Source organism: Acipenser ruthenus, chromosome 12 (assembly GCF_902713425.1).
Source record: "Acipenser ruthenus chromosome 12, fAciRut3.2 maternal haplotype, whole genome shotgun sequence".
Taxonomy (NCBI): Eukaryota; Metazoa; Chordata; class Actinopteri; order Acipenseriformes; family Acipenseridae; genus Acipenser; species Acipenser ruthenus.
This window is the reverse complement of record NC_081200.1, coordinates 32,251,475-32,276,563: the sequence shown is the minus strand read 5'-3', so window position 1 is coordinate 32,276,563 and position 25,089 is coordinate 32,251,475. Positions and strand designations below refer to the sequence as shown.

General features: G+C 35.1%; 1 protein-coding gene across 7 annotated transcripts in view; it reads left to right on the top strand.

Moving 5' to 3' along the window:
- The first annotated feature begins 2,302 nt into the window (after positions 1-2,302).
- LOC117417449 (collagen alpha-1(XI) chain-like) overlaps positions 2,303-25,089 on the top strand; it is a 92,246-nt gene continuing 69,459 nt past the window's right edge. For 2 of the 7 annotated variants that reach the window (XM_034029607.3, XM_034029608.3), the window contains exons 1-4: positions 2,304-2,668; positions 11,198-11,365; positions 13,098-13,311; positions 15,990-16,152. In XM_034029607.3, coding sequence (XP_033885498.1) covers positions 2,560-2,668; positions 11,198-11,365; positions 13,098-13,311; positions 15,990-16,152 — 654 coding nt within the window. In that variant the 5' untranslated portion in view covers positions 2,304-2,559. Of the gene's footprint in view, positions 2,669-11,197; positions 11,366-13,097; positions 13,312-15,989; positions 16,153-25,089 lie in introns of all 7 variants that reach the window. The other 5 variants (XM_034029609.3, XM_059034875.1, XM_059034874.1 and 2 more) reach the window with 4 other exon arrangements.

Sequence of the window (25,089 nt, the reverse complement as noted above, 5' to 3'; positions counted from 1 at the left end):
CTACATTTTACATAACCAGCAAGAGCGTTATATTTACAAAGAGCTAAATCATTTTAGACAAATGAGAGGAATTTACAGAAAAGGTTTATCGAATTCCTCATTAAGACCTCTTGGAGACATTGTTTGTAAATAATAAATCCAAAAAGTTTATCTTCGCAGTAACATTCTATCCCCCCCCCCCCCCCCCCCCCCCCCCCCCAGGAGCCTGAAGATGTTCAATACCTATATATTTTAGAGATGCAATATTATGGTTTTCTTTCAAGAAATGTGCAGCCATCGGACTTTGTAAATCTTTTCTACAGAAGCTACTTCTGTGTTCACTAATCCTAATTTTTAGGCAACTTGTAGTTTTTTCCCACATAGGCTAGGCCACATGGACATTTGATCATATATATGACATTTTGTGTTTTACATGTTATTATACCATTTATATCCTAGGAGGCTGTGTGGTCCAGTGGTTAAAGAAAAGGGCTTGTAACCAGGATGTCCCCGGTTTAAATCCCACCTCAGCCACTCACTCATTGTGTGACCCTGAGCAAGTCACTTAACCTCCTTGTGCGCCGTCTTTCAGGTGAGACATAACTGTAAGTGACTCTGCAGCTGATGCATAGTTCACACAACCTAGTCTCTGTAAGTTGCCTTGGATAAAGGTGTCTGCTAAATAAACAAATAATAATATCAATTATTTTACCTGATGATGGATGACAAAAGGAAATACATGTATGTGTAAAATTAAATTGGGCACAACGACCCATCTCCAATTCCAATAAGAAATGTTCTATGAACAGTAGGGGGTTTATCTGAATGTACCAACAAATCTCTTAAATTAGAAGGTCTGCTGAAAACTAAATGAGGGGGCTCTTTGCAGACCTTATGAAGCAAAGGATCTGAATCAATAATATACCAATGTTTCTTAATAAAACCCCTAAAGTGGTGTCCCAAGTTTGAGTACTTCGTTATATATTGTACAGCTTGTTCTTTGACCATTTTTCTTTTCCAGTATACTAACTTCATGATGTCACTGTGCCTTGTTCATATAAGTTAAATCAAATGGCACCACAATGCAGTGACATCACTGACTGATATTACTGCACCATGCTTATTTGTGTGATATAAAATAACACAATCACAATGCAGGGAAAACATTGCATTGTAAATTACAGAACCAACTTTTTCAAGGTCACTGACACCTGATATATATATATATATATATATATATATATATATATATATATATATATATATATATATATATATATATATATATATTAACAGTCAGTACTTTGTGCTTCTATTTGCCACTGAAAGCTAGCTCGTTGCAAATATTATTTTAAAGTTACGATTGTAATTAGGTGGATATCTGACAAAATAGTAGAATGTTGTAGTAATTTTAATACAATATTGTAGTTGACATTGCAAATATATAAAGTAAACATTAAACGCATTAAATAGACGAAAAGCATATTGTGCAGTAACATGCAGCATTACGTGAATAGGTGAATATAATGTTGCAGACTATCTGGTTACCGAAATGCATTAAATATGATGCACTGCTTGTTCCTAGGGCTTTCCCCAAGTTAGTTTTCAGTCGTGGATCATCGACCCTCCCCCCACCACACTAACAGCATACAAAGACCCATCTGTGTACAAACGTCAGCTCTTAATATACTTCTTAAAGTTGATTATTATATTAACGCCACTACTATAAATACAGTGTGTGCTCACTAATAGGAACAATAATTGTAATGTTTTAATAAAAATGCCGACCTTTGATAATCATAAACTGTATCTCTTACGATTTATTTTGATTACCCAAATTATTAGTTGAGTTTTTTAACTTTTTTTTTGTATTTGTATTTTTTTGGTAAAAATATATACATTTAAGAAAACGTGTTTGTTTAAACGTACACAATACAGCTGCACGAGGTGTTTCCAAATGCACTAAATACTATAACATTTCTTTATGTAAGAGCGGCTGTGAACAAGTTGCGATTCATTGCAAGGAGATATCGGAGAGATGCCTAGGTGACCCGAGTTGAACAAGGACAGATAATGCTTGCTCATACACTGTAGATTGCTTACATGGCTTTTCGGTCTCACACTCTCCTGCCATTCCTTTCATTCCCAAAGTGCTCCAAGAAAATTGATGAAGTTTTTTGGAAGCAAAAAGGGGGATTATGACTCGCAGAGATGGGAGGATCCTGAGGCAATTTTGGAGCCCGGCGATTTGCTATTAGCAGGAATGTTGCCTTGTCAGTTTACTGTGATCGTGGGTCTGGTTTGTGGTGCTTGCCCAACCCTCTTGACGGTGTGGCTTTAGGGGGATCGAATGCTCTTTGCATTTTGATGAAAGCCCAAATACCTTCAGTTTGAAGGCAGGGCACAGGGAGGAAAGATCTGAGGGGCCTGGACTGGCTGTGTAAAAAAAAAAAAAAAAAAAATCTTGCTTTTCACTTATGGCTGTGTAGAAAAGAAATATCACATTTGGGATTGTGGAAGGGACTGAATTTTGTATAAATTGAAGCCGCCCAGTTTTGATCACAATTGTGGGCGCCGATCATGGAGATGCAAAAGTGGTCCACAAGGTGGAAAACGAAAAGGTGGCTCTTGGATTCCACTTTAATCATCACTTTTACTTTCGTTCTGCAGACTGCAAATGTCAGAGCAGGTAAGAAATGAGAGACCAAAAAAAAAACTTACGTTAAGTTTTAGCACTGTCATAACCTATTGACCTATTCCATTGACCTGACCTCAAACTTTTATACCATTCCAAGCTTTTCAAGCACCTTTAAAAATGGATTGTCTCTTTAATAGATATTTAAAAAACAACAACATTACATTAAGCAAACATTTCAGCCACACTAGCAAATACAGTGGTTCAGACTGAAATACGAAAAGTTAACTGTAAATGTATAAGTTTAAAGAAGACAAATATAACCTAATTTGTGCACAGCAGGTTTCAATGCATCTGAAATAAAGGTAGTTTTAATTTACCTGAATCTTCCCCCACCTATTGAGTTGTGGGAAAAAATAAAATAAATTAAAAAAAAAATCACCTTATACTAAAGATATCCGTCTTCTCAAGTTTGAAAACAATATGCTGTTTGAGATAATTCTACAAAGTAAACGGTAAAACTATAGGTTTTTTTTGTAGTTGTTGTTTTTTTGTTTTGCTTTTATTCACCGTTCTAGGCATGCTTCTTTTTTCTTGCAGGTATCATTTTAACTTTTCAAAAACCCCGTCTAGTCTGTAGCAGAGGAGCGAGATGGTTATTATCTTGGTCATCTTGTTTGGATGTTTAAATATACACTTCGTACGTGGCATAGAGCTGGGATGGAACTGCAAATATAAAATGGGCTGACAAGTTTTTGACGACTGCCTAAAACATTTATCCAAAAAGCCCTTTTGTTTGAACTGGTGGTCCGTTAGGTGTATGTGGACACGGTTAGCAGGGTGACATTCCTCAGGTTTTAAGATTGCAGCCTCAGTTTGGTCAATAATTATACAGCCGCACGAGAGTTGCCTGTCAAGGACTTTAGAAGCTTTGAGGGATAAACAACGTTAACTACTAGTACTAACCCTAGTGAACTTTAACATTTAGTGTCCCACTGCACCTACCACTGGGTAGACGATTGGATTTCATGACTTTCAGAGAGTATTCATATTGTACTAAATAGTATTACTGTAGCATTTCTTCGTATTTTATTTATTTATTTATTGCAGGTATTCATATTAGCTGCATGCAACGTATTTGGTAATTCAATTGTTTTTATTACATCACTTAATAGTCAGTTGCGAAATTAAAATATTCAGGTAAAAAAAAAAAAGAATAATAATAAAAAAAAAAAAAACTTGCCCACTTGTACTGTAGACCGAAAAGATGACATTTGATGTAACGAGCTGAATCGTTATAAAAGGAGTTTGGTTTTAAAGTTTATAGCACACAATCGCACCGCGCTGCTGGACTAGCATGTTTATTTTCTCTGGTCTGTAGCTCTGCCCCCTGCTGTTCATACAGATGGACTCTGACTGGCTTGAATAGTGGGAAATGAAGATTCTGATTTGGGACATGAGCCTTTTAATCGTATTACATATTTACAGAAGACCACGGAATATATGTATTGTGGATTGATTCTATAAAATTAAAAGCTGACTTTTCTATTGTATTTATTTATTCATAGATTTTTTGTTATATGTTTTTATCAATAGTTTTTGTAGCCTATTGTAGGCAATTTAATCTTCACTATAAAACAAAAAATGTTTGCACATAATGCAGTGCCAGTAAATGTAATATGCAAGCCCCGGTATGGATGTTGTGCAGCTTCAGTGCCTTATACAGTATAACATCTAAACCAGATACATATTATAGAGGAAAAGAAACACCCTTTCTCCACACTGTCCTTGTTCTCACTAAAGCCCAGAAGTCAGAATGTTTAAACAGGTTTGGCATTTACAGCTGTTGTTCAATAGTTTTTACATAGCAACTTATTAATAGCAACCTATGGCATCCAAACTGACATATACCTCAAGCTGTGAGAATCTTTTTTTGTCTTTTGCGTGTGCACTCAGTGTGGGTGCTAATTTCCTAAATGGAGGACAAAGCAGTTATTTAGTGATGGTCTACTTTACACTTCCCTATTATTTGGGATGCTTCAAAGAGCAGGCCACTATGGGGGCCCTACATGGCTGAGCGGTGTGTTGTGACCTAACAATGTCTGAGTCACACACAGTAAGGACTGAGCTGAAATAACATGTAATTCATTGTTTTCAAAAGACTGCGCTTTTGTTAAGTTTTACTGCTTTTGAAACTTAAACAAGCTTCAAAGCAACCAAGGCCCTTGCCTTCAGAGAATAATAACAAAAACTACTACTACAACTACTACTAATAATAATAACAATAATAATAATAATAATCAAGCAAATTAATAAATGGGCCAATACTTGGTGACAGTTAAAAGATACATAATACCCTTTTATGTTCTTTCTGTAAAAATAAATATTCATTTATATATAACATTTTGAATAATTTCAATCGTGCACATAATCTTGAGGCCTCTAACAGCACAGTGTCTGTGTTAGTTGAGTACTTCGTGGATTGAGGGAGTTTTCCTCCTTAGCAGTTAAAAAGGGTCGATGTTATATATTTTTTGTAATCTCTTGCTTGCCCCCTCAGGTTGTGAATGTACAGACATGTTTCTAAGTCCTAAGGGTTAAGGCATTACATCTTTACATTCTTTGTGACACTATCTACACTTTGTAGCATGCATTTAGGTTATACCACAGGGGATTTGTACTGTCTAAATATAAGATGACAAACACACAATGCAAGAACTTATTGTGTAATAATAAACATTGAAAAAGCCTTATCACTGTCTATTTAGTACTTTGAGGTATTATTATGAATGCAACTGCCATCAGTCTGGACAGCTGAACCCTTTTCTGTATCCTGTACACTTCAGGTCTTATGTAAATGACCCATAATTGTATCATGTGCCACAGTTAATTTGCACATTGTGGCTTGTCATTAGTGTGGTTTATTACCAGACCAGGCTTTAATGTAAACAGAGTAATCTACCCTTACCCAGATAATAAGCAGTATAGTGATCAAATCTTTCGGTTTATAATTAGACTACTTGCCCAGGCAAATAATCTCAAAAAGTTGTAGAGCTGAAGAATTAAAAAAAAAAAAAAAAAAGATCCCGGTGAAACTTCTGTGCAGAGATTTCTGCTATAATGCGCCCTTGTTGAAACCCTGAGTGCACACAAGAAGGCTTCTTGCTGAATAGATTATTTGAGTCCCAGGGATCAGCAGGTGAAAAGGTCCTTTCTTTTTTTTCTCTACACTCTGTCCAAACTGACAGGACACAGCAAAGGTATACAAGATTAAGCTTCTTTTTACCCATTTTTGGTAGGTAAAAGGGTGTGAAAAAATACTTTTTACGTTTGACAGAAGACTAACATGGTAGTATGAACAGTATGTAGTATCCTAGACAATGTGATTCCATTAAACAGGTTCTCGCATGTGCTAAATATTACTACCGGCTAATTTAATATAGGTTCAATTGCACAGGTAGGACCATCAAATTTCCAGTATTAAGGCTTAAAAATGCACCTATCGTGCCAAATTTCTTTGAAATTGTTAGTAATAATTTGAGGCTAGAACAATGTTCTTCTGTGTTAAATGTGGATTTTGATTGTTCTTATATTTACTAAAAACCTTAGCTTCCTGCTTAATAAATATGTTATTTTTTCAAGTCCTTCTGGTTCACTGTACTATAATACACATGTTTGGAGAGCTACACATACTTGTTTACAGAAAAGGAAAGGCAATATGACACTCTCTCATCAGCTGAAGGCTGCAGATGCTCATTTGGCATTTTAATGAATTTCAGCTTGTGCTGTTTTCTGGCACCAACCCGACAGGTCATAGCCTGGCTAGGTCTACACATCTGGGATGTATATGAGGCCTGGTGGTATGCAGACAGGCATTCTGCAACTTGAGTTATTCACTTTATATTTTAAAGTCAAGTTAGCTTTAAGCAATCTGTAATACCGTTCTTCGAATACATGTGCTTGCTGTAACATCCATCCCCAAGATTTCAGTAGTTGTTTCTAAACATCAGTGGTATGTATTCACTTCTGTTGTATCTTCTTTGGGTTTGTATGTAAGAGGTAACAGGGGTATAATTTTCAGTGGCTTTTTGAGGCTGTGCATTCTCTCCAATCACGCAAACTCTCGCCAACACAAAAGGGTTGGCATAATAGATGTGACAAGCCTTTGCCTTTCAGAGATTTAAGGGGGTCGTGATTGTGTTTTCAGCACTGGGAATGTGGAGCTTGGAACTTTTTAACATAAGCTAGGGTTGTACAAAGCACATATTAGAAGGAGTTTAATTAAACACATTGCATTTGGGATTTGGGAGATTAATTGTGGTTTCAGTCACGGTGCACTCAATACATATGTTCTTTCGCATGTGGATTGTTGAATATATGTAGTGATGAGGCTAGGGATCTTCGCAGTTCCAAAGTGTTAATGCAAGCAACATGCATACAAATGAAAGACGACAGGGAGCTGTCTGGGAGAGATCTGGGCAGGCCTAAAACTGGGATTTATTCATGGAAAACCCAATCAGGCCAAGTTTGCCTTAAAATGTACAGTATTATAAAATATGTTACTAATATATACAGGGTTCTCCCCAGAAATTCTGTACAGCCGGGCGGCAGAACATTATAGCCGGGAGCACTTTTAACAGAAAAATAAACTTGCCTTACCTTAACTATATAATATGACAAAGAATTTGAATAATGTGTTGTTTTTCATTGACTATATCTGGTTGTGCTTTTTTATGTTCTACATTTTCTTTTTCATTACTGTTTTTTATTATTGTAAATTACCATGCTTATTTAGGCACTCTACGATTTGACTGTGGAAAGATAACGTAGGGTTATTGGAGTTCACAAAAAAAATGTTCTTTATGTTTTTCAAGGCATTTTGTCTATTTTTGTTTTTCGCTGCTCTACATTTTTTTAATGCAACTGTTCATTTTAACCATTTTTTTAACACAACAGTACTCACACACATTTTGTTACGATCATAACTGTTGCATGAAACTGGAGTGTAATAATCCAGCACCTCTGCACTTAAGGATTTGAATGTCAGCTGACAAGTGTTCAGCTGATATCCCATCACGCCTTTCTTCTTACAGCCTCTATATATGAACCCCCAATATCTCTCACAAGCACCTGGGTACATATTGTTACAATATCACAACAAAATGGAATATGCTTTTTTTTTTGGTGCATATGTATAGCTATTATGTACTATATATCACCTTACAGTACAATAACACGACAAAAAATGGACTGAATGATAATACCCAAAAATAATCTTAATATTTTTTTAATAAAGTAGCCGACGCAAATATAGTATTAGGCAGTGGATTGTGCCGATCGCTAGCTTATTTTGACTCCCTGCATTCATTGTCGCTATTTTTGCTTTGAAAATAACTGGTTATTTTTTTAGCAGTTATTTTTAATGTTTTAGCCTCTGGAAGTGCTTAACACAGAAAACCCGCCCCTTCAACTCTCTTAAATGTTGTGTCAAGATGTAACACAGATGTCATGTGGTTCCAGTATATATTTTTTTCACCCAGCAATGCGCAACTGATCTAGTCTGCTAGAAGCGCAATCAATCCTTATTGTTAAAGGCACAGTAGCATCTGCAAGTTGGGCGGGTCAGGTTTTTTCAGCCAGGTGGCGACAGCCACTTTGCCGGGCGGTCCATCCGGCTGAAAAGGCCTGAGGAGAACCCTGATATATATATATATATATATATATATATATATATATATATATATATATGTATGTGTATATATATATATATATATATATATATATATATATATATATATATATATATATATACAGAAAGCTTTTGTCCAAATTCAGGCACTGAAGATTAGACCAAATACTAGAACAGTACATAAGGGAAAAGTTTAAAAACTGTTAGAATCAACAACTCGTGGTTAAACTTAAGTAACCCTCCAGAAAAATCAGTCTGTTGTATAAGGAAAAGAAAAGAGGCTAGAAAGAAAGCTGATTGTGTTACATTGGAAGAGCCAAATTAAACAGTACTTTGAGAAAAGCTAGCCTAAATATGACCTTTTTTCAACAGCTTTGATGTACCAGTATTGTATGCAATCCACTAATACGTTTATAATTTGACATTTTTCAAGTGAAGATTTGTATCATTATTTTATTTAGAAGATAATATAGCTCTTTAATGTTTTAATGTAAGTAGAAAATATTAACTAAATATAGGTGCAGTATTTAATATTCAGATTTATTAATGGGAATGCTATTAGGTATTAACAGTACAGTATATAAACCTGGTAATTTGCCAAGGAGACAAATAACTTGGCCTCACATACTAGTGAGAGTCTAGTTTTATTAATGAGAACTGTGTACTAGAAATACTATATAGGGGACTTACTGAAGTCTATTTAACATGACAAGCCTGTTGCCTTACATCGTCCCTGTAGTGTCAGGTGTCAAGTTGCCTCCTTATTTAAAGAAACTTGATAAATGTGATAAGCATAGATGTTGTAATGCTTAAAACTGACGGCCTTGTTGTTTAGATGAGGCAGAATTCAGTTACCCTTCAGACATGTCACATAAAACTGGATTCAGAGTTTATTAACTTTTTTTTATTACATTTTCTGATGTATTTTTGGCAAATTAGTTTCTCACAGTTATAAATGTGTGCCCTATATTTTTAATGGGGTCAGTAATGAAATAGTCTGTTAATGTAACAGATTCATTTAATCAGTTGTCTTGACCATTTTGCGTACAATACAGTGTTATGTGATAACACAGAGGCGATAGGGGTGTGTTAACCTTCTTAGTTAAACAGGAGAATGTTGGCCTACTCATTAGAATGTGTTTGGAGAGTAACTGTATTAGTTGCAATTATTCCAGCTCATAAAAGTAACAGTAGCTCATAAAAGTAACAATAGTTAATATTATCCCTAGGGTGCTTTATAAAACAAGAAGTATTGCTAGTTTAGGCAGATTCTATGTAACCTTATGAAAGTTTGCCTTAGTAATAAAGCATGGTAAAGCATAGGTAAACAGTGTAAAGGTCAGTGAAGTATTGTAAAGCATATTAATAAACACAGCACACCAGGATAAACTATAGCAAATGCATAGTACAGGTCTACTCCACTTATAACGGACTCCAAGGGACAATGGAAATCAGTACTTTCTAAACGAAGGACATTGTAAACACAATTTGAAATGCTGTATGTAACTGCGAACATAAGTACCTGAAATATTTACTCTCTGTAGACATGTCATAATTGTTAAAAAAAACTGTTCGTTGTCCCTGTCAAATAAATACATAAATACCGGTAAATATCAACAATACAAGAAAGCTTACTGCCAAACAATGGTTTATTTTTTTTTTTTAAAAACACGCCCCTGTGGGCCGTACAATGCAATAAGTAGTACCATTTTACGAATGTATATTTTCGCTAAATGTAATTAAAATTGTATACGTTATACATTTAAACTGTACAACTGCGGTGCTCACATAAACATAGAATAAAAGTAAACAGTAACTGTTTTCCTGCCTGACCTCACAAATGCTGCCGTGACGGTCATTTACTGTCCCGGATGTACCTTATTTGTGCAAAATATCTACCTGTGGAACAGGAAAACTGTACGTATTAAACGATACTGTATGTATTAAACTGTACGTATTAAACACCTGCCTGTGGAACAGGAAAACTGTACTTATTAAACGGTATATACTTTATAAGCGAGAAATTTGAGTAATTCCCCATTAAAGCCCACGTTGTTTGGCAGAGACATGCCTCCTCAATATGTTATAAACGGAACTCCGTTCTAACAGGATCCATTATGAGTGGAGTGCACCTGTATAAGCATGGCAAAAATACTGTGCAAAAATGCCGTGCTAAATTTTATAAGGGTAGCCTCTGTTGCAATATTTAGTAAATACTTGAGTAGCTCTTTAGGGTAACACTAGTGATTGTTAATGGTGTCTTCCATACCAGACTAGTCTTGCAACCAGGCAGTCCAAGTCCTAGCAGGATCACACTTTTCAACATTGTGCCCTATTAGTTTTTTGTTTAACTATCCACAGCAAACCTATCATGAAGTAGCTTTTATTTTACTCATTTTAATTACCATAGTAACACTGAATGTAAGTTATTAAAGCATTTATAAAGTATAACAATGAGATACCTCTTCCCAGTTAAATAATAAAGGGGGTAGCCATTCCCAATTGATTAATAATGATTACTAATAAATGTGGGAGCCATCCAGCTTCGAACATAAAAAGGAGTAGCTTTATGGCAAGGCTTCACTTTAAACAAAAGTTAGTAATACTGTAAGAGCCGAAAACCATGTCATAACCATGTAATAAAGTTTACTATTGGTGTCAAAAAGATAATGAGGTTTGATGATCTCTCAAAGGGGTAATTGTAAAATCCCAGAAGTATTTTGCCTATGGATATGTGTCAGTTCAAAGTTAAGTTTTAATTAGTGCACTAAGGAAATGAGTGAAATGTGTGGCCTGGAGGTAAGAGTAAAGTATCTTCATTGATGAAGATGTGATTTGGTGGGAACCAAATTTAACTGTGTTTTACAATTTCTTTTTATTCTTGTCTCCTACAGCTGATCCTGTTGATGTGCTCAAAGTATTAGACTTTCACAGTTCTCCAGAAGGGGTTAAAAAAACAACAGGCTTTTGCACGAATAGAAAAAACTCACAAGGATCAGACACAGCCTTCAGGGTCGGAAAACAAGCACAACTCAGTGCCCCGACAAAGCAGTTATATCCAGGTAAGCTACAGAAACTAACAATTGAAGCTGTGTTCTCTTCTATTGGATGCACCATTGTGAACTCCACACAAAACTCCATGGATCAACTCACATGCTTACCCAGATTAAAATCGCATGCAGTCCAGAGAGTGATGCAGACCTTAGAGGTCAAAACATCAAATCTGCCATAAAATGCTGAATACAGCCAACCATTGTTGGTTTTGAATGCACATCCTTAGTAATTGCTTGTCCAGTTTACATTAAATGATTATCCTAGCCTGAATTAGATGGAAATAATAGGGCAGCTCCAGAAATGTTATTGTCTATCAAGACATGCTATTTAATGCCTTTTATTGTTGATGTTGCAGACCTTTAACTTCTTCACATTGGTAAACTGGGATTGATTTCACATGTATTTTAACTTTAACATTCATATAAGAGTGAGGAGTGTTTTGTAACAAATAGTTTTAAACTGTTAAAGGCTTGATACTCCAAAGCAGTGACACTGATACACTTAACTAAATAATAATCATTTAAATGAATGAAGCAGCCTTTTCAATTGATTTAAACCACAGTGGATTTAATACTGGTGTCATTAAAACCATTCAAATATTCACCTTCCTGACTGACTGTATAGTAGGTTTACAGACAGAAATAAAATTAAGCAACAAACGTGCACAGTTGGATGTTTATTTTCATAACCTTGGGCCCTTTTTAATTATTTTAACCACACAGTAAATTCATGAGTAAAATTAATTATTGTACATGAAATGATGCTTGAAAATGAATGTTACTATTATTGCAATGGGTATTTGCTATAGTGAAGAAAACTAAATGTGTTTTAAATACCATTAAGAATGGCTTGGTTTGCTGTTTTCTGAGTGTTCCATTTTTGTGTCCTTTATTGGAAAGCCATTTTAATGACAAACAATAAAAGAGTTAAAATTGGTCCTTGTAAATTTAACAGTCATGTGTGGATTTGGGGCTGACAGTTTATATGTAATGGCAAAATATACAAGTGGTGCCAGACACTCATTAAATTAATATGTTCAGAGTGTGTTTTTTTTTTTGTTTTTTTACCAAATTGGCTTGACTGCAAAGAAAAGAAAAAAAAAAACACAAAATGGCACAAAGTGAAAATAACAATGTGATTGTTATTTGATTACTGGCACAAAAGAAAAAAGTGTTTGAAAGCATTTGACATTTTATAAAACTTGAAATTGCATTACAGTACATGGCATTTCTATGCAATTTGTAAAAAGTTAATACTTTAAGCAAATGGCACATTGACCTACTGTATATGCAGTAGCCATACTATATTTAACACACATTTGAAAAACAATACAAAATGTATTTTGCTGGCCATCAGCAATAATACTGACTACATGTTTAGAACACCTACAGTATGTCTTGGAACAAGGAATGTTATCGTGATATATTGGGGTTTGAAAAAAATAACTTCAGTCAATATAAATCACACATGTCAGATATCTTGAGATTTCACACATCTTAATTTGTGTCACAGTTTTGTTTGGCATGCATTGTTAAAATACAAGTAAACCAACTTTGGCAGTAACTTGTAAATGGAGAACAGGGAATAGCCACTCATATTACCTATAGAAAGTAATTGATTGCTGACTGTATAAAGCATGTGAAAACAGTAAACTGCTCTAAGTAAAACATTTTAGGCAATTTTATAATACAAAATATCAAAAACCAATACAAAATAATTTAATTATTGTCGGTGTTCCAGGTGGAGTGTTCCCAGAAGATTTCTCTATCCTAACAACGATAAAACCCAAGTCAGGGATCCAGTCCTTCTTGCTGTCAGTGTACAATGAGCAGGGAATCCAGCAGCTGGGAGTGGAGGTGGGCAGATCCCCGGTGTTCCTGTATGAGGACCAATACGGCAAACCAGCCCCTGAGGATTATCCTTTGTTCAGGACTCTTAACATTGCAGATGGAAAGTAAGTGGAATCCAACAAAAAAAAGTTCTAATGAAAAAAGTGTATTAGTGGTTCCAGGAATATGGCTTATTTTGATAAAGTAATTTTCTTTAGTTCTTCAACACTCTGCAACCCAGTGACATAGTTAAGGTTGAAAGACTTTTAGCTGGTTTCACAGACCCCGATTATCTCTTATTGTGGACTAATTAATGTTTTTTTTTTAGGTAAGAGTAGTCCAAGACTAGTGCTAAGCAGGGTCAGTGAAACCAGCCATTAACGTGTGTGGAGACTGCAGGAGGCATCTCAAGCGCTGCCAGATAATGTCTTGCACTATAACGAGAAGGAAAGGAAAACTGAAGTTGGCAGTTCCTCACAAACATAAAATCGTATCTCTCACACCTTGGTCTATTCAATTGATCTACTTAGTTGATGATCTAAATAATGTTGTCCTTTAAATAGCTAAATAGGACCATCAGACAGAAAGACACCAAATTGACTTGCATGCACTTTTAGATGTTTGATTTTCATGACGTAGTTTCTCAGTGGCAGCATTTTGATCTAAAACTGTTTAGGTCAATTGAATAAGACCGCTCTTTAAATACCGTTAATAATTATTCTAAGAGATACTGCTACCACAAAACAAACTTAAATATAAAACAATACTTTGGAAGTAAAAACTATTTTTGTTAAACTAGAATGGTATATCCTGTTTATATGCAACATATACAAACCTTCCTGGGCAAACTGTTCATATTTGTTCCTTAAAAAGTTAAGCAAAACTTGCATTTTAAGAAAACAGCTTAGTAAATCAGACCCATTACGTCATGGTGAAAATGTTCAATCTAGCAGCACTGTCTAGAAAGAACACAGGTTAATCCAGCAGGCATTAAAGTGGGAACCCACTGTGCAGCTGCAGAAGGCTTGTCTGTCTGTCTCTGTGTCTTTGTAGTTTTTAGGCTGTTGTAATTGAGAAGTCCTTTGATAGTGGATTGAATGCAAGTGGAAATACATGTAGAACAATGCAGAATTCAAGACAGAATCGCATATGGTTCAGAAAAGCTTTAAAATAATCACTGCAAATGAAGATGGAATTTAAATGGAATAGCCTGGACAAAACATCTCAACACTTTGTAAATACTATGTGGATTTTCAAGATCAAAGAGTGAATCATGGAACAAGTAACATGTCCAGACAGGAAACTACTTAATACAGTATTTTATGTTTGCCCTTTTACCTTGTCATGATATTACAGATGTGTGATTTGTAAAAAAAAAAAAAAATCTGCTGTAGGTACAATGACCTCACTGATCTATGATAAGCCTGTCTATCAAAAAACTGAAATAAAAGTTAGAGGATACCATAATGTGTCATTAATATAAATTGATATTGTACTTTATAAGAGCATCTTACAATGACTACAAGGTTCAAATGTGAATATAAAGCTTTTTCATATGTTAGCAGCATATTTAAAATGTTACCCTTTAAACTCAACTCAGACTCAAAGCTGCAGAAGCAATGCAAAGTGAGAGAAACTGGTTCTTTATCATGCATTGAATCAGACCTGTTTTTTAACACTATTTTCCCATCTACAGAACAAAAAATGGTCAAATATGATCCCTTGTGCTTCACAAGTATAGTAACAATTAAATCACTTATACTAAACATAGCAGGTAATGTACTGAGAATTGTGTTGACTGAGGAATTATTTTCATGTGTGATCTTTGCAGGAAGCCATCTTCCTTTTTGGTTATTTGAGACTGATGGATGAACCGTTTCTAAGGTTATGAGAGTCACACCTTTGGCAGCATTTAAAAAAGTTCATTTGTAACTCAGAATTAGGTCTAAGATTGTATTGAATAGTCCCATAATCTTTTAAGACCTTAAATACTGACACCTGGATTACTGGAGATTTATAAGCGACAAAAGTATACTTTTACAGACATGGGCAAAATTGCATCCAATTCTTAACTTTTTGGCATAAACTGTTGGCTGTACGCAGCATTCACAGCCGACCCTTATTCCATCCTCACGGATCGGCACATCACCTTGTTAAAACCATGTTTAAAGGCAGCCTCTAGGATGTATTTATTTGTGGACTTGACAGTTTGTTTTATTTGTTTAATTCAATTAACAGAATACAGTTTTTTTTTTTCTCCTACAGTTTTGTTTTCATAAACCACAGTCTGTCAATACAGTCAAACAAACTTTACAATCATCATTAATGAAGTGCTGTATGACGGGGCAATGTCATTATAAATGCAACTCATTCCCTACTTATTAAGAAACGGATTTGTTGTATTATTATTACATTACATACATTGATATAAATATAAATTGATATGTCCAATATAGAATGTATAATTAAATACACTGCAGTATTTACAACAGTAGAGTATATGTGGTTTGTTACTTAAAAATACTTTCCACAATGTTCACAATGTCTGTCATACTAAATAACCCAGATGGAGGATTTAGTTTTGTATTTAATGAGTTTAATCCAGTGTTACAAAGGGCGAAAGTGTGGGGGCAAGAATGCATTACAGAACAATACTCCTGGAATGTATTATTTATGTGTAGTAGCTGACTGCACTCAGTTAGGGGTGTTTTTTTCATGTGTTGCTCACTGTTAACTCTTGCTTTGCTTTGAAAGCCTTTTTAGATGTCTAACAACCTTTTCAATTTCCCATCTTTTTGTACAGGTGGCATCGGGTAGCTATCAGTGTACAGCAAAAAACTGTAACTATCATTTTTGACTGTAAAAAGAAAATCACAAAACCACTCAGCAGAAGTGACCAGGCTGTCATCAACACTGATGGCATAACAGTGTTCGGTACCAGGATTTTGGATGAAGAAGTCTTTGAGGTAAAAAATAAATAAATAAATAAATAAATAAATAAAAATAATAATAATAATAATAATAATAATAATAATAATAATAATAATAATAATAATAATAATAATTTATGTTATTATTATTGTGTTATAAACATGTATCATATAATTTCAGTTGTGGTTGTTTCCTCTTGTGGTATTTTTATTGCTGTAGTGTCATGGGTGCTGGTCTACGCTTCCGTCTTAAAACTACAGCAAACAAAAATAAAAGTTGAGAATTGCTACAGGGGCTCCAAAAATATACATTCAAATGCCAGATGAGTGACAGTAACAGTACACACATAAGGGCTTAGCCGTGTTTTAAAAAAATCCTACTGACATACGATGGTTGTCTTTTACAGCTGTGGGGGAGGGGGTAGTTGTCCATTAGAGAAAGAGAACTTACACTGGTTCCTATGCAATCCTATGCTTCTGAACCAGGAGCAAGTCATAGCGAGTGGGGGATAGGTCTGCCATTTGACCTGAAGTTTCAGCTGCTTCAGTTGTTCCTCTCCCATCTGGTGTCTCTATCAGGCAATGCTGTCTGAGGAATCCTAAAATAGGAAAAAGAATGAAATGAGTGAAAACCGGCCTTAAATGTCCAGTCTGCTGGTGTCAACAGTGCAAGGCCATAAATTAGATTTTGTTCAGAGTTGGGTGGTGTGGGGGTGGTGTTTGGGGTAGTGTTATAACAGGAATGTGTCTTACTATTGTAATAAATACTTCTGAAATTGCTTGGGGTTACAACTGATGTGAGCTTTGACAAGAGAGTATCTATGACAAAACAGAATAAGCACATTCATTTTTTCAGGGCCATATCATATTACATTTTATATTTGTACACCTTAGCTGTGTTTGAAGGGGGTTTGAATAGGATTGAACTTATACAAACAAACATAAACCCAAGTTCTAATGTGTGTTGTTGGATATTCTGTGAAAGCGTGATGAAACTACTTAAACATTTCAAGCTGAGAAATGAACAGAAAACATATCCTCTGTGTAAAGCTTGTTGAGACAGTGGTAATGAAAAGGGTCAAAACAAGTTTTAGCTTTACCCAGAATGCTGTCAGTTTATATGTATTTGCTGCTAAACTGAGTGTGTGTTTTCATTTTGTGTTATGCTTGTATTTACTTCAACCAGGTTTAGTATGTGTCTCTTAAAAAACATTACTGTTTGTTTTTGTTTTGTTTTGTTTTTTTTACTGGTCGTCTAAAACAAGACCTTATTTTCACAGTTTTTTTTTTAAAACACTGCACAGTGAAATCCTGAGCTGAGCGATAACATGCCTGGTTATGAGGCTGCAATGACATAGACCAGAAACAAGTTAAAGGTCTGTACTGTTAGAAGCATGTTATTTTTTCTGTTGCCAGCATTCAATGATAGCACTGTGGCACATTAAATCACCAAAAGCCTAGAAGTGGAGGCAGTAACAGTGGTGTTAACACCACTGTAAAAATATCACATAATATACAAGTAAATAACATTGCGACTGTAGTTTACTTTGGCAAAACGCCTTTTAAAATAGAAACTCTAAGTATTCAAGGAATCATTATTGACAAAAAATAATAAGAAAATAAAGGAAACCCCACCTTCATATTAGGGTTGGAAAAATAATCGATAATATCGATAATCACGATATCGCATTGAAAAATTATTATCGATAATCATCCTCCGTGACCCAGTGAAGCAGGAAGCGGCTCTGCATTGAGCAGTAAGCGTCACTGAACTGTCTGCGTGAGACATAAAACATGATCTGTGTAAGCACTGCGTACATTGGAAGTTAAGTACTGATTTTACTTGGTTTCATTTTAATAATAAGGGGTACACTGGCAATATTGTTGTCTGTAAAATAAATTTTAAAAAAAAACGCTAGCTCACTTTTTGGACGCAGGATTTATTTTTTATGTAAATTGAATGTAACTGCAAAAAGAAAACAACAACAAATAATAATAATAAAAAAAAACCTGTAATATAGCCTAAGCAACTGTGTTGCTTCTGTTGCTTCTTTATTTTAAACTACAGTAAAGACATGAGTACGATGCATATGCACTGCATGGGGAAAGATAAGCAGGTGCTCAGAACCCTCGTATATATGTTCCCATGGAGTTGGTATTGTAAAAAAGGGCACAGTAGCTGCATAAATAGAAGAGAGTTAACTTTGAATGGATGTATAGGCAGTTTACTTTACTAAACTGTCTGCATCCAAGCAACAATGTACAAAACTAGTATGCTAACTGCACTCAGTGAAGGGTAGTATGTTCCTATTTTTCAGCGAGTTTGATTCTCTTAATGGCAGATTCGCCACACAAGTAAATAAAACAAATGCTTCCAGGTAGCGTTAGCAATTTTGTTTCGTTGTACTAATACATTTGGCGGCACTTTCTATTACAACTAAAAAGTCATTTGTGTTCAATTCCCCCCTACTCCCTTATTATCTTTTAAAGCAGTGGTGTGCAAACTTTTAATATGCTGCTTTTTTAGCATACAATTTGTTACACTAAATCTGGATTTTTTTTGGTTAAATTTAGGAAAAAATACACAATTTACATTAAATCCGAAAAAAAAAACAGCTGTAAATACATGGTAGCTGTCATTTTGGCTCTGTTCACATTTTCACTCACACCTGTCACTTCAAACATAATTTCTCCAGTTGTACGTCCTAGAGTGATGTCAACGGCTCATTTGAAAGGTAAGAACTTGGACTAATTAGCTGCCATTTAGCTACAAAAACAGGCAATAAGTGAGGGTGGCGTTAGTGAGGGTCAAAACACACTCACACACACACACACACACACACACACACACACACCCACAACGTTCTATGTTTGCAATAAATTCAATTTATTTTGTTAGTTATACAATTACAGTATCTCCAGGCCATTTTAATAAAACATTAATCTTTTTTAAAACTACAGTACTAGTTCTTAACACAACAGTAGGTCTACTAGTGACATTTTATCATCTCTTCCCATCTGTATGAAACATACATGGTTACTTTTGATGAACAGTTTATACTTAACAATTCCATAAAAACAAAGCATACGACTTTTTTTTTTTTTTACTGTACTGGTCATTTGAACGTTTGTGGCACGACTGTAAGCCTGCTGAATACTATCCCCCATTGAACGATTCCATCTATTTATTTCACAAAGCATTTTAAGCTCAACAGCATTCTTTTTTAAGCAGTTAAAAAAAAAAAACTTTGAATATGTACAGACAAACACTTTTCTTGAATGAAAAGTAAAAAAAAATATATATATTCTGCTGTTTACAAAACTGATGCTTTAGTTTAAATCAGCCTTCATTTGTGCAAAACTTGCACGTAAACAAACAAACCTCTTACTGTACTTTTTTTTTTCTTTTACTGTGGTTTATAAAAGTCACTTATTTTAGACTGCATCAAGCCTTTTTCAGGTTAAACAAATTGTTCCATCAAGGTAAGCCATTTGTTTTTATCCATTAGAATGTCTCTAATTGTCCTTCGATGAACAGTAAGCCTCACTTAGGCGAGAAAACATTTGCAATGTCTTGCTTTCTTATTTTCAGATGCATACATGCAGATTTTTTTCTTTTGCTCTGGTGTTAAATGTAGGGTCGACTCGCCATTTTGTACTTTCTGTTTTGCTTTGGGAGCGGGATGAACGTTCAGTTAACAACGAATTAGGAAAGCGAGTCAGAGGCCATGATTATTTCACTGGCGCTACAATGAGGGAAACTGCAATGCTTATATTTACGTTTGCTTGGCTTGGGAAGTTGGCAGGTGGTGTACAACGGGGTGGCAATATAACGGGTAAAAATAGCACTGTTTTTATATTGGTGACATTTGTTCAGAGAGAATAGCTGGTGGTATGCGAGTGGGCGTTATAAAGGGGGGCGGTATAACGCGGGACAACTGTATATAGTGCAAATATAATTAACCACATTTAAAAATCTGTTTAGTATTAAGGCTAAATGACAAGTATTGGAAATCCTTGACACCAGTAGGGCTGTGGTTTTACAGTTTATATTTCTAAAAGACCACACAAAAATATGTGTACACCATCTGGTGCTATTAAAGCCTAAAAGTCATGCTATGGATCCCAAGCAAATGAATTCCATTAACGTTACCAGTTGAAGTCAAGCCAATATGGAACAATGAGCAACAAACACCCCTAGTAAAGCCAGAATGACAAGCATACTGTCTTGTGACATTTGGCAACTGAATATCACTTTGCCGGTAGTTTTGTGATGTCTTTTTGAGCTCAGCTTGTGACTGCTCCAAATATCACTGCTATTATCAATTAGCAGTTAGTGGAAAACTTATGTTTTACATCTAGGGGTTGGAAATAGCACGATGTGAACCAGAAGCAGTCATGATCAGCAATGTGGAGGCAGTCAACTTAAGTAAAACTGAATTAGCATTGGTAGCTGTATTTATTAATGTACTTATTTATGTACTTTCTCATAGCTTAGTAAATAATACACTACAAATACACCTCTGTTCACGGGTCCTGATTGGCAGCAAGCAGGGTGGAGGTGAAAGTTCAACTTGTACTCAATGGACTACAATTGGAGGTGGCTTAGAATTGCCTTATAATGATAATTATAACGTAACGGGTCTGTAAAAAAAGCACTATTTTGCTTTTTGTTGATGGTAGGAGCATAACAATTTCTGCACAAATTATTACATACAGTACTTATGTTCAACTTTTTTACATGTATGTAGAGAATCGCTTATCCAGTTGTGATAAAAAAACTTTTTTTTTTGTAAATTCTTTAGTTTTTGAAAGTATCACAATCTTGAAACTAAAATTATTTTAACATCTTCCAGGCATTGTTCTTTTTGAAAAGCCTGCAGGCTGGGTTTTGGTTTGTTATCTTTTGGAAAATCTTATCTTTCTGGATTTAATTTACTGTAGCCTTCTAAATGCATTTTTTTTTAAAATTATCCATAACTAAAGAAAGAAAGATATACTCTTATGTCTTTCTGTCACTCCCAGTTTTCTCATAAATTAAGCAACAATGAATATGAACTAGTTCCGAACAAGCTAACCATTTTTCTTGAACTACAATGCAATCATTGGTAAACTATGCTTAATCAATACAGCTGTATAAAAGTTACATCAGTAGATATTATAGAAGCTAGCAAATGTTCCAATGAAAGTTAAAATAATAATCTATAAATGTTTTTTTTTCTCTCTGATTTGCCCCAGCATCTTTTAAACTATCTTTATATATCACATAAAGATTGGTTGTTTATTTATTTATCTATTTGTTAACAATTTTTTTAGTGGTGTAAAAGGTTGGTTAGAGTGATGCGTGTGGGTGGAGCCATCAGACCACGAAATGAATCCAAAACAATAGAATGTACAGGGCTAAACTGAAAGCAGTAAACAAAAAATAAACAAACAGTTTAAACAAAAACTCAATAATAAACAAAAGGGCACACGGGCCAAAGTAAAATAACACACACTATAATTATGTTATACAAATGAGTACCTTGTTCGCTGGTTGTTAGCATTCACTCTTACTTTCCTTAACGCTCTGAGCCCGGTGTGGGTCTTTTATACTGTGGCTGGGGCCTTAATTACCTATTAAACAATTACCTTATTAAGGCTCCAGCCACATTCCCACGATCTACTCAGGATGGGGATTCAACCCCATCCACGCCAGCTACATTCTGAGACTGGCTTTTTTTCGCTGGTCTAAAACAGTAAATAACAATGACGGACGGCTTTCATCTGTCCGCACACAAACACGTAATATCATAATACTACTAAAAATACTTATACAATTAATAACAATACATAAAGTACACACAAAGGGTGGGTGCCCTGTCACAAGTGGACATGATGCAGGCTGCTAAGTCTGCAATTTCAAAATCTTACATATAGGAACAAGAAAATAGTCATAAAAAAAAAAAAATCCTGTGAAAGATTAACAGATGTTAAAAAAAAAAAACAACGGAAAAAGAATTGAAATAAAATCCTCACGAAATATAAGTTAAAGTTGTCTACATCATGTGAAAGTTCTGTCTGATCTGTGCGCCAAATTTAAAAGGGGAGTCTCAGCATGAGATCAAAACAGACTGAGGGGGCAAGGCTACATTTGAAAAGTATTAACATATAGGGTGCTTTAATTCATAAAACATTCAACGTTTATAATGCCTCACCATGTTCAGCATATACTACAGTGTCACAATACCAGTATATTATATATTATAAATGAAAGCTTTTCACCCCCACTCCAATCTGGTGCCTGAATCTCACAGTTAGTTCTCGTGGTTACTACTCTACTAAACATGTGTTAGTACTTAACTAGTCCCTATAGAACTATAAAGTAATTGCTGACTGTTCATAGCAAGGTTGGGGATTTGCTTAAGTTCGGTAGCCGTTGCAAAAAGGAAGTGGGGAGATATTAAACTCAGAACAGTTAACAAACCATGAATGCACTGTGGATTCGTGTCTGGAAACAGTATTAATATTCAGACTGCTGATGGAGTTTGTCTGCCTTTAGTACTTAAAAAGAAACTTTATCTCCCTTGCACACAAAGGCTGCATTTGGTGAGAGTCGAGATACCATTTTCTTTTTGTTTTCCTCTTTTAGTTACCTGCTTCTTTAGTCCATTTCAAAACACAAATCTGTTTGTTCCTCCCCCACTCCCACACAAATCCACCGGAGCAGTATGAACAGAGGAGACAGTTTGTGTGATGTATAGAAAGACTGGTTCACAGCTGAAGAAAGTGGGTTTCACAGCACCATTTGTTTTCATTTTTTTTATTTCTTTCCTGGTGCCACACACTAGGATACAGCTCTCCAATTAAGCCTGTACAAGAATTAAACCCAAATTACATCACACATGTTAAGCACACTCAGCGCTTTAAAACTGCTGATTTATCATGCAAAGATAGACAGGTTGATGGATCATAGTTTTTTCCGGAGTAAATATTTTATTCACACAACCTATTTAAAATACTAAGATCTTTTCATGCACAATACATATCATGGCTATAATAAAATGCCTCCTTCCTTCCAGCTCAATATAAAGTTCATCATCAAGACCACTCTCTCTTTGGGAAATGCATTTTCTTAGATTAATTGCAATAAAGTACTGTTCTAATACTGAATTAAGTGCAAGTATTGTGTAATTTTAAGCTGATTAATTGATGTTGACACTATAAAAGCAGTACTTATGACAGCAAGTGTATGTATGACAAATGATGTAATGCCTGTCTACATTATTCAGTCATCAGCTTAATCTTAGTAATTTATTAGAAGCTTTTCAGACTTGGCACACATAGTGCAATGCTGTCGTGCCAACACAAGATTTTATGGTCTAGTTCATATTTAAAACGTTGCATACTTGAAGGTGATCAAGTGATCAAGACTCATTAATAATGTTAACTGTGACAGGCAAATTACAAAACATACAAAACGTACAAGGATTTCTTAGATAGATTATGATATGTAAATTGTATTAAAAAAAAAAAAGTCTTTAACCACTTCAACTCCAGATGTAAAAATGGAACCCCTTCCCAGGTACCAGATTTTAAAAATAATAATAATAATGTTTTCAAACCTGTATTTGCTACAAAATGTTAACATATGATGAATAAAACACAAATAAATGACCTAAACTTTGTTTTTCATTAACCCTTTATGCTGCTGTGTACTGCATACCCATATTCAATATAGAGATCAAATCAAAACATGTGCCATTATCGACTTGCTCTCTGCCATTATTGAAATGTTCAATACAACAGAACTCTGCCTTCACAACCACTGCACATTTTTATTGTGTCTTTTTTTTTGTTTTCATTTTCGAAGCAGACCCTGCACCTTTGTTGCAGTCTCTGCTTCCCTTGTGTTGGAGGGATAGTCACAAATGCGTTTACACAGCTACTTTGCGCAGGCTGCCGCATTGCCTGTACCCAGTGCTGTGTTTTCATAGTATTTAGTCACAGCACTGCCATTTCAAACCAAACAGCTTCCCGTTTGCAGCTGGCTTCCCTGTAAAGTAGCTGCATGCTCTTTTGTTTGTACAGTTTGTACTGTTCTTGGTTCCACATCCTCTTCATCATTATTGCTGAGTGATAAGTCAGCGTCACTGTCGCTGGTATCGAAATCCTCCGAACCAACTTCACTCCCGTTGCTCATTATAGAAAGACCACGTGTGTTGCCATGTTTAGCTTTCACTAAAACCTATATAAACTACAACTAAGCAAGTAAAACTAATTATAAAACAAAAAATAATATATATATAAATTTGTTGGTACCCTTACAGCTCATTGAAATAATGCTTCATTCCTCCTGAAACGTGATGAAATTAAAAGCTATTTTATCATGTATACTTGCATGCCTTTGGTATGTCATAGAATAAAGCAAAGAAGCTGTGAAAAGAGATGAATTATTGCTTATTCTACAAAGATATTCTAAAATGGCCTGGACACATTTGTTGGTACCCCTTAGAAAAGATAATAAATAATTGGATTATAGTGATATTTCAAACTAATTAGTTTCTTTAATTAGTATCACACATGTCTCCAATCTTGTAGTCAGTCATTCAGCCTATTTAAATGGAGAAAAGTAGTCACTGTGCTGTTTGGTATCATTGTGTGCACCACACTGAACATGGACCAGAGAAAGCAAAGGAGAGAGTTGTCTGAGGAGATCAGAAAGAAAATAATAGACAAGCATAGTAAAGGTAAAGGCTACAAGACCATCTCCAAGCAGCTTGATGTTCCTGTGACAACAGTTACAAATATTATTAAGAAGTTTAAGGTCCATGGAACTGTAGCCAACCTCCCTGGGCGCGGCCGCAAGAGGAAAATCGACCCCAGATTGAACAGAAGGATAGTGCGAATGGTAGAAAAAGAACCAAGGATAACTGCCACAGAGATATAAGCTGAACTCCAAGGTGAAGGTACGTCAGTTTCTGATCGCACCAT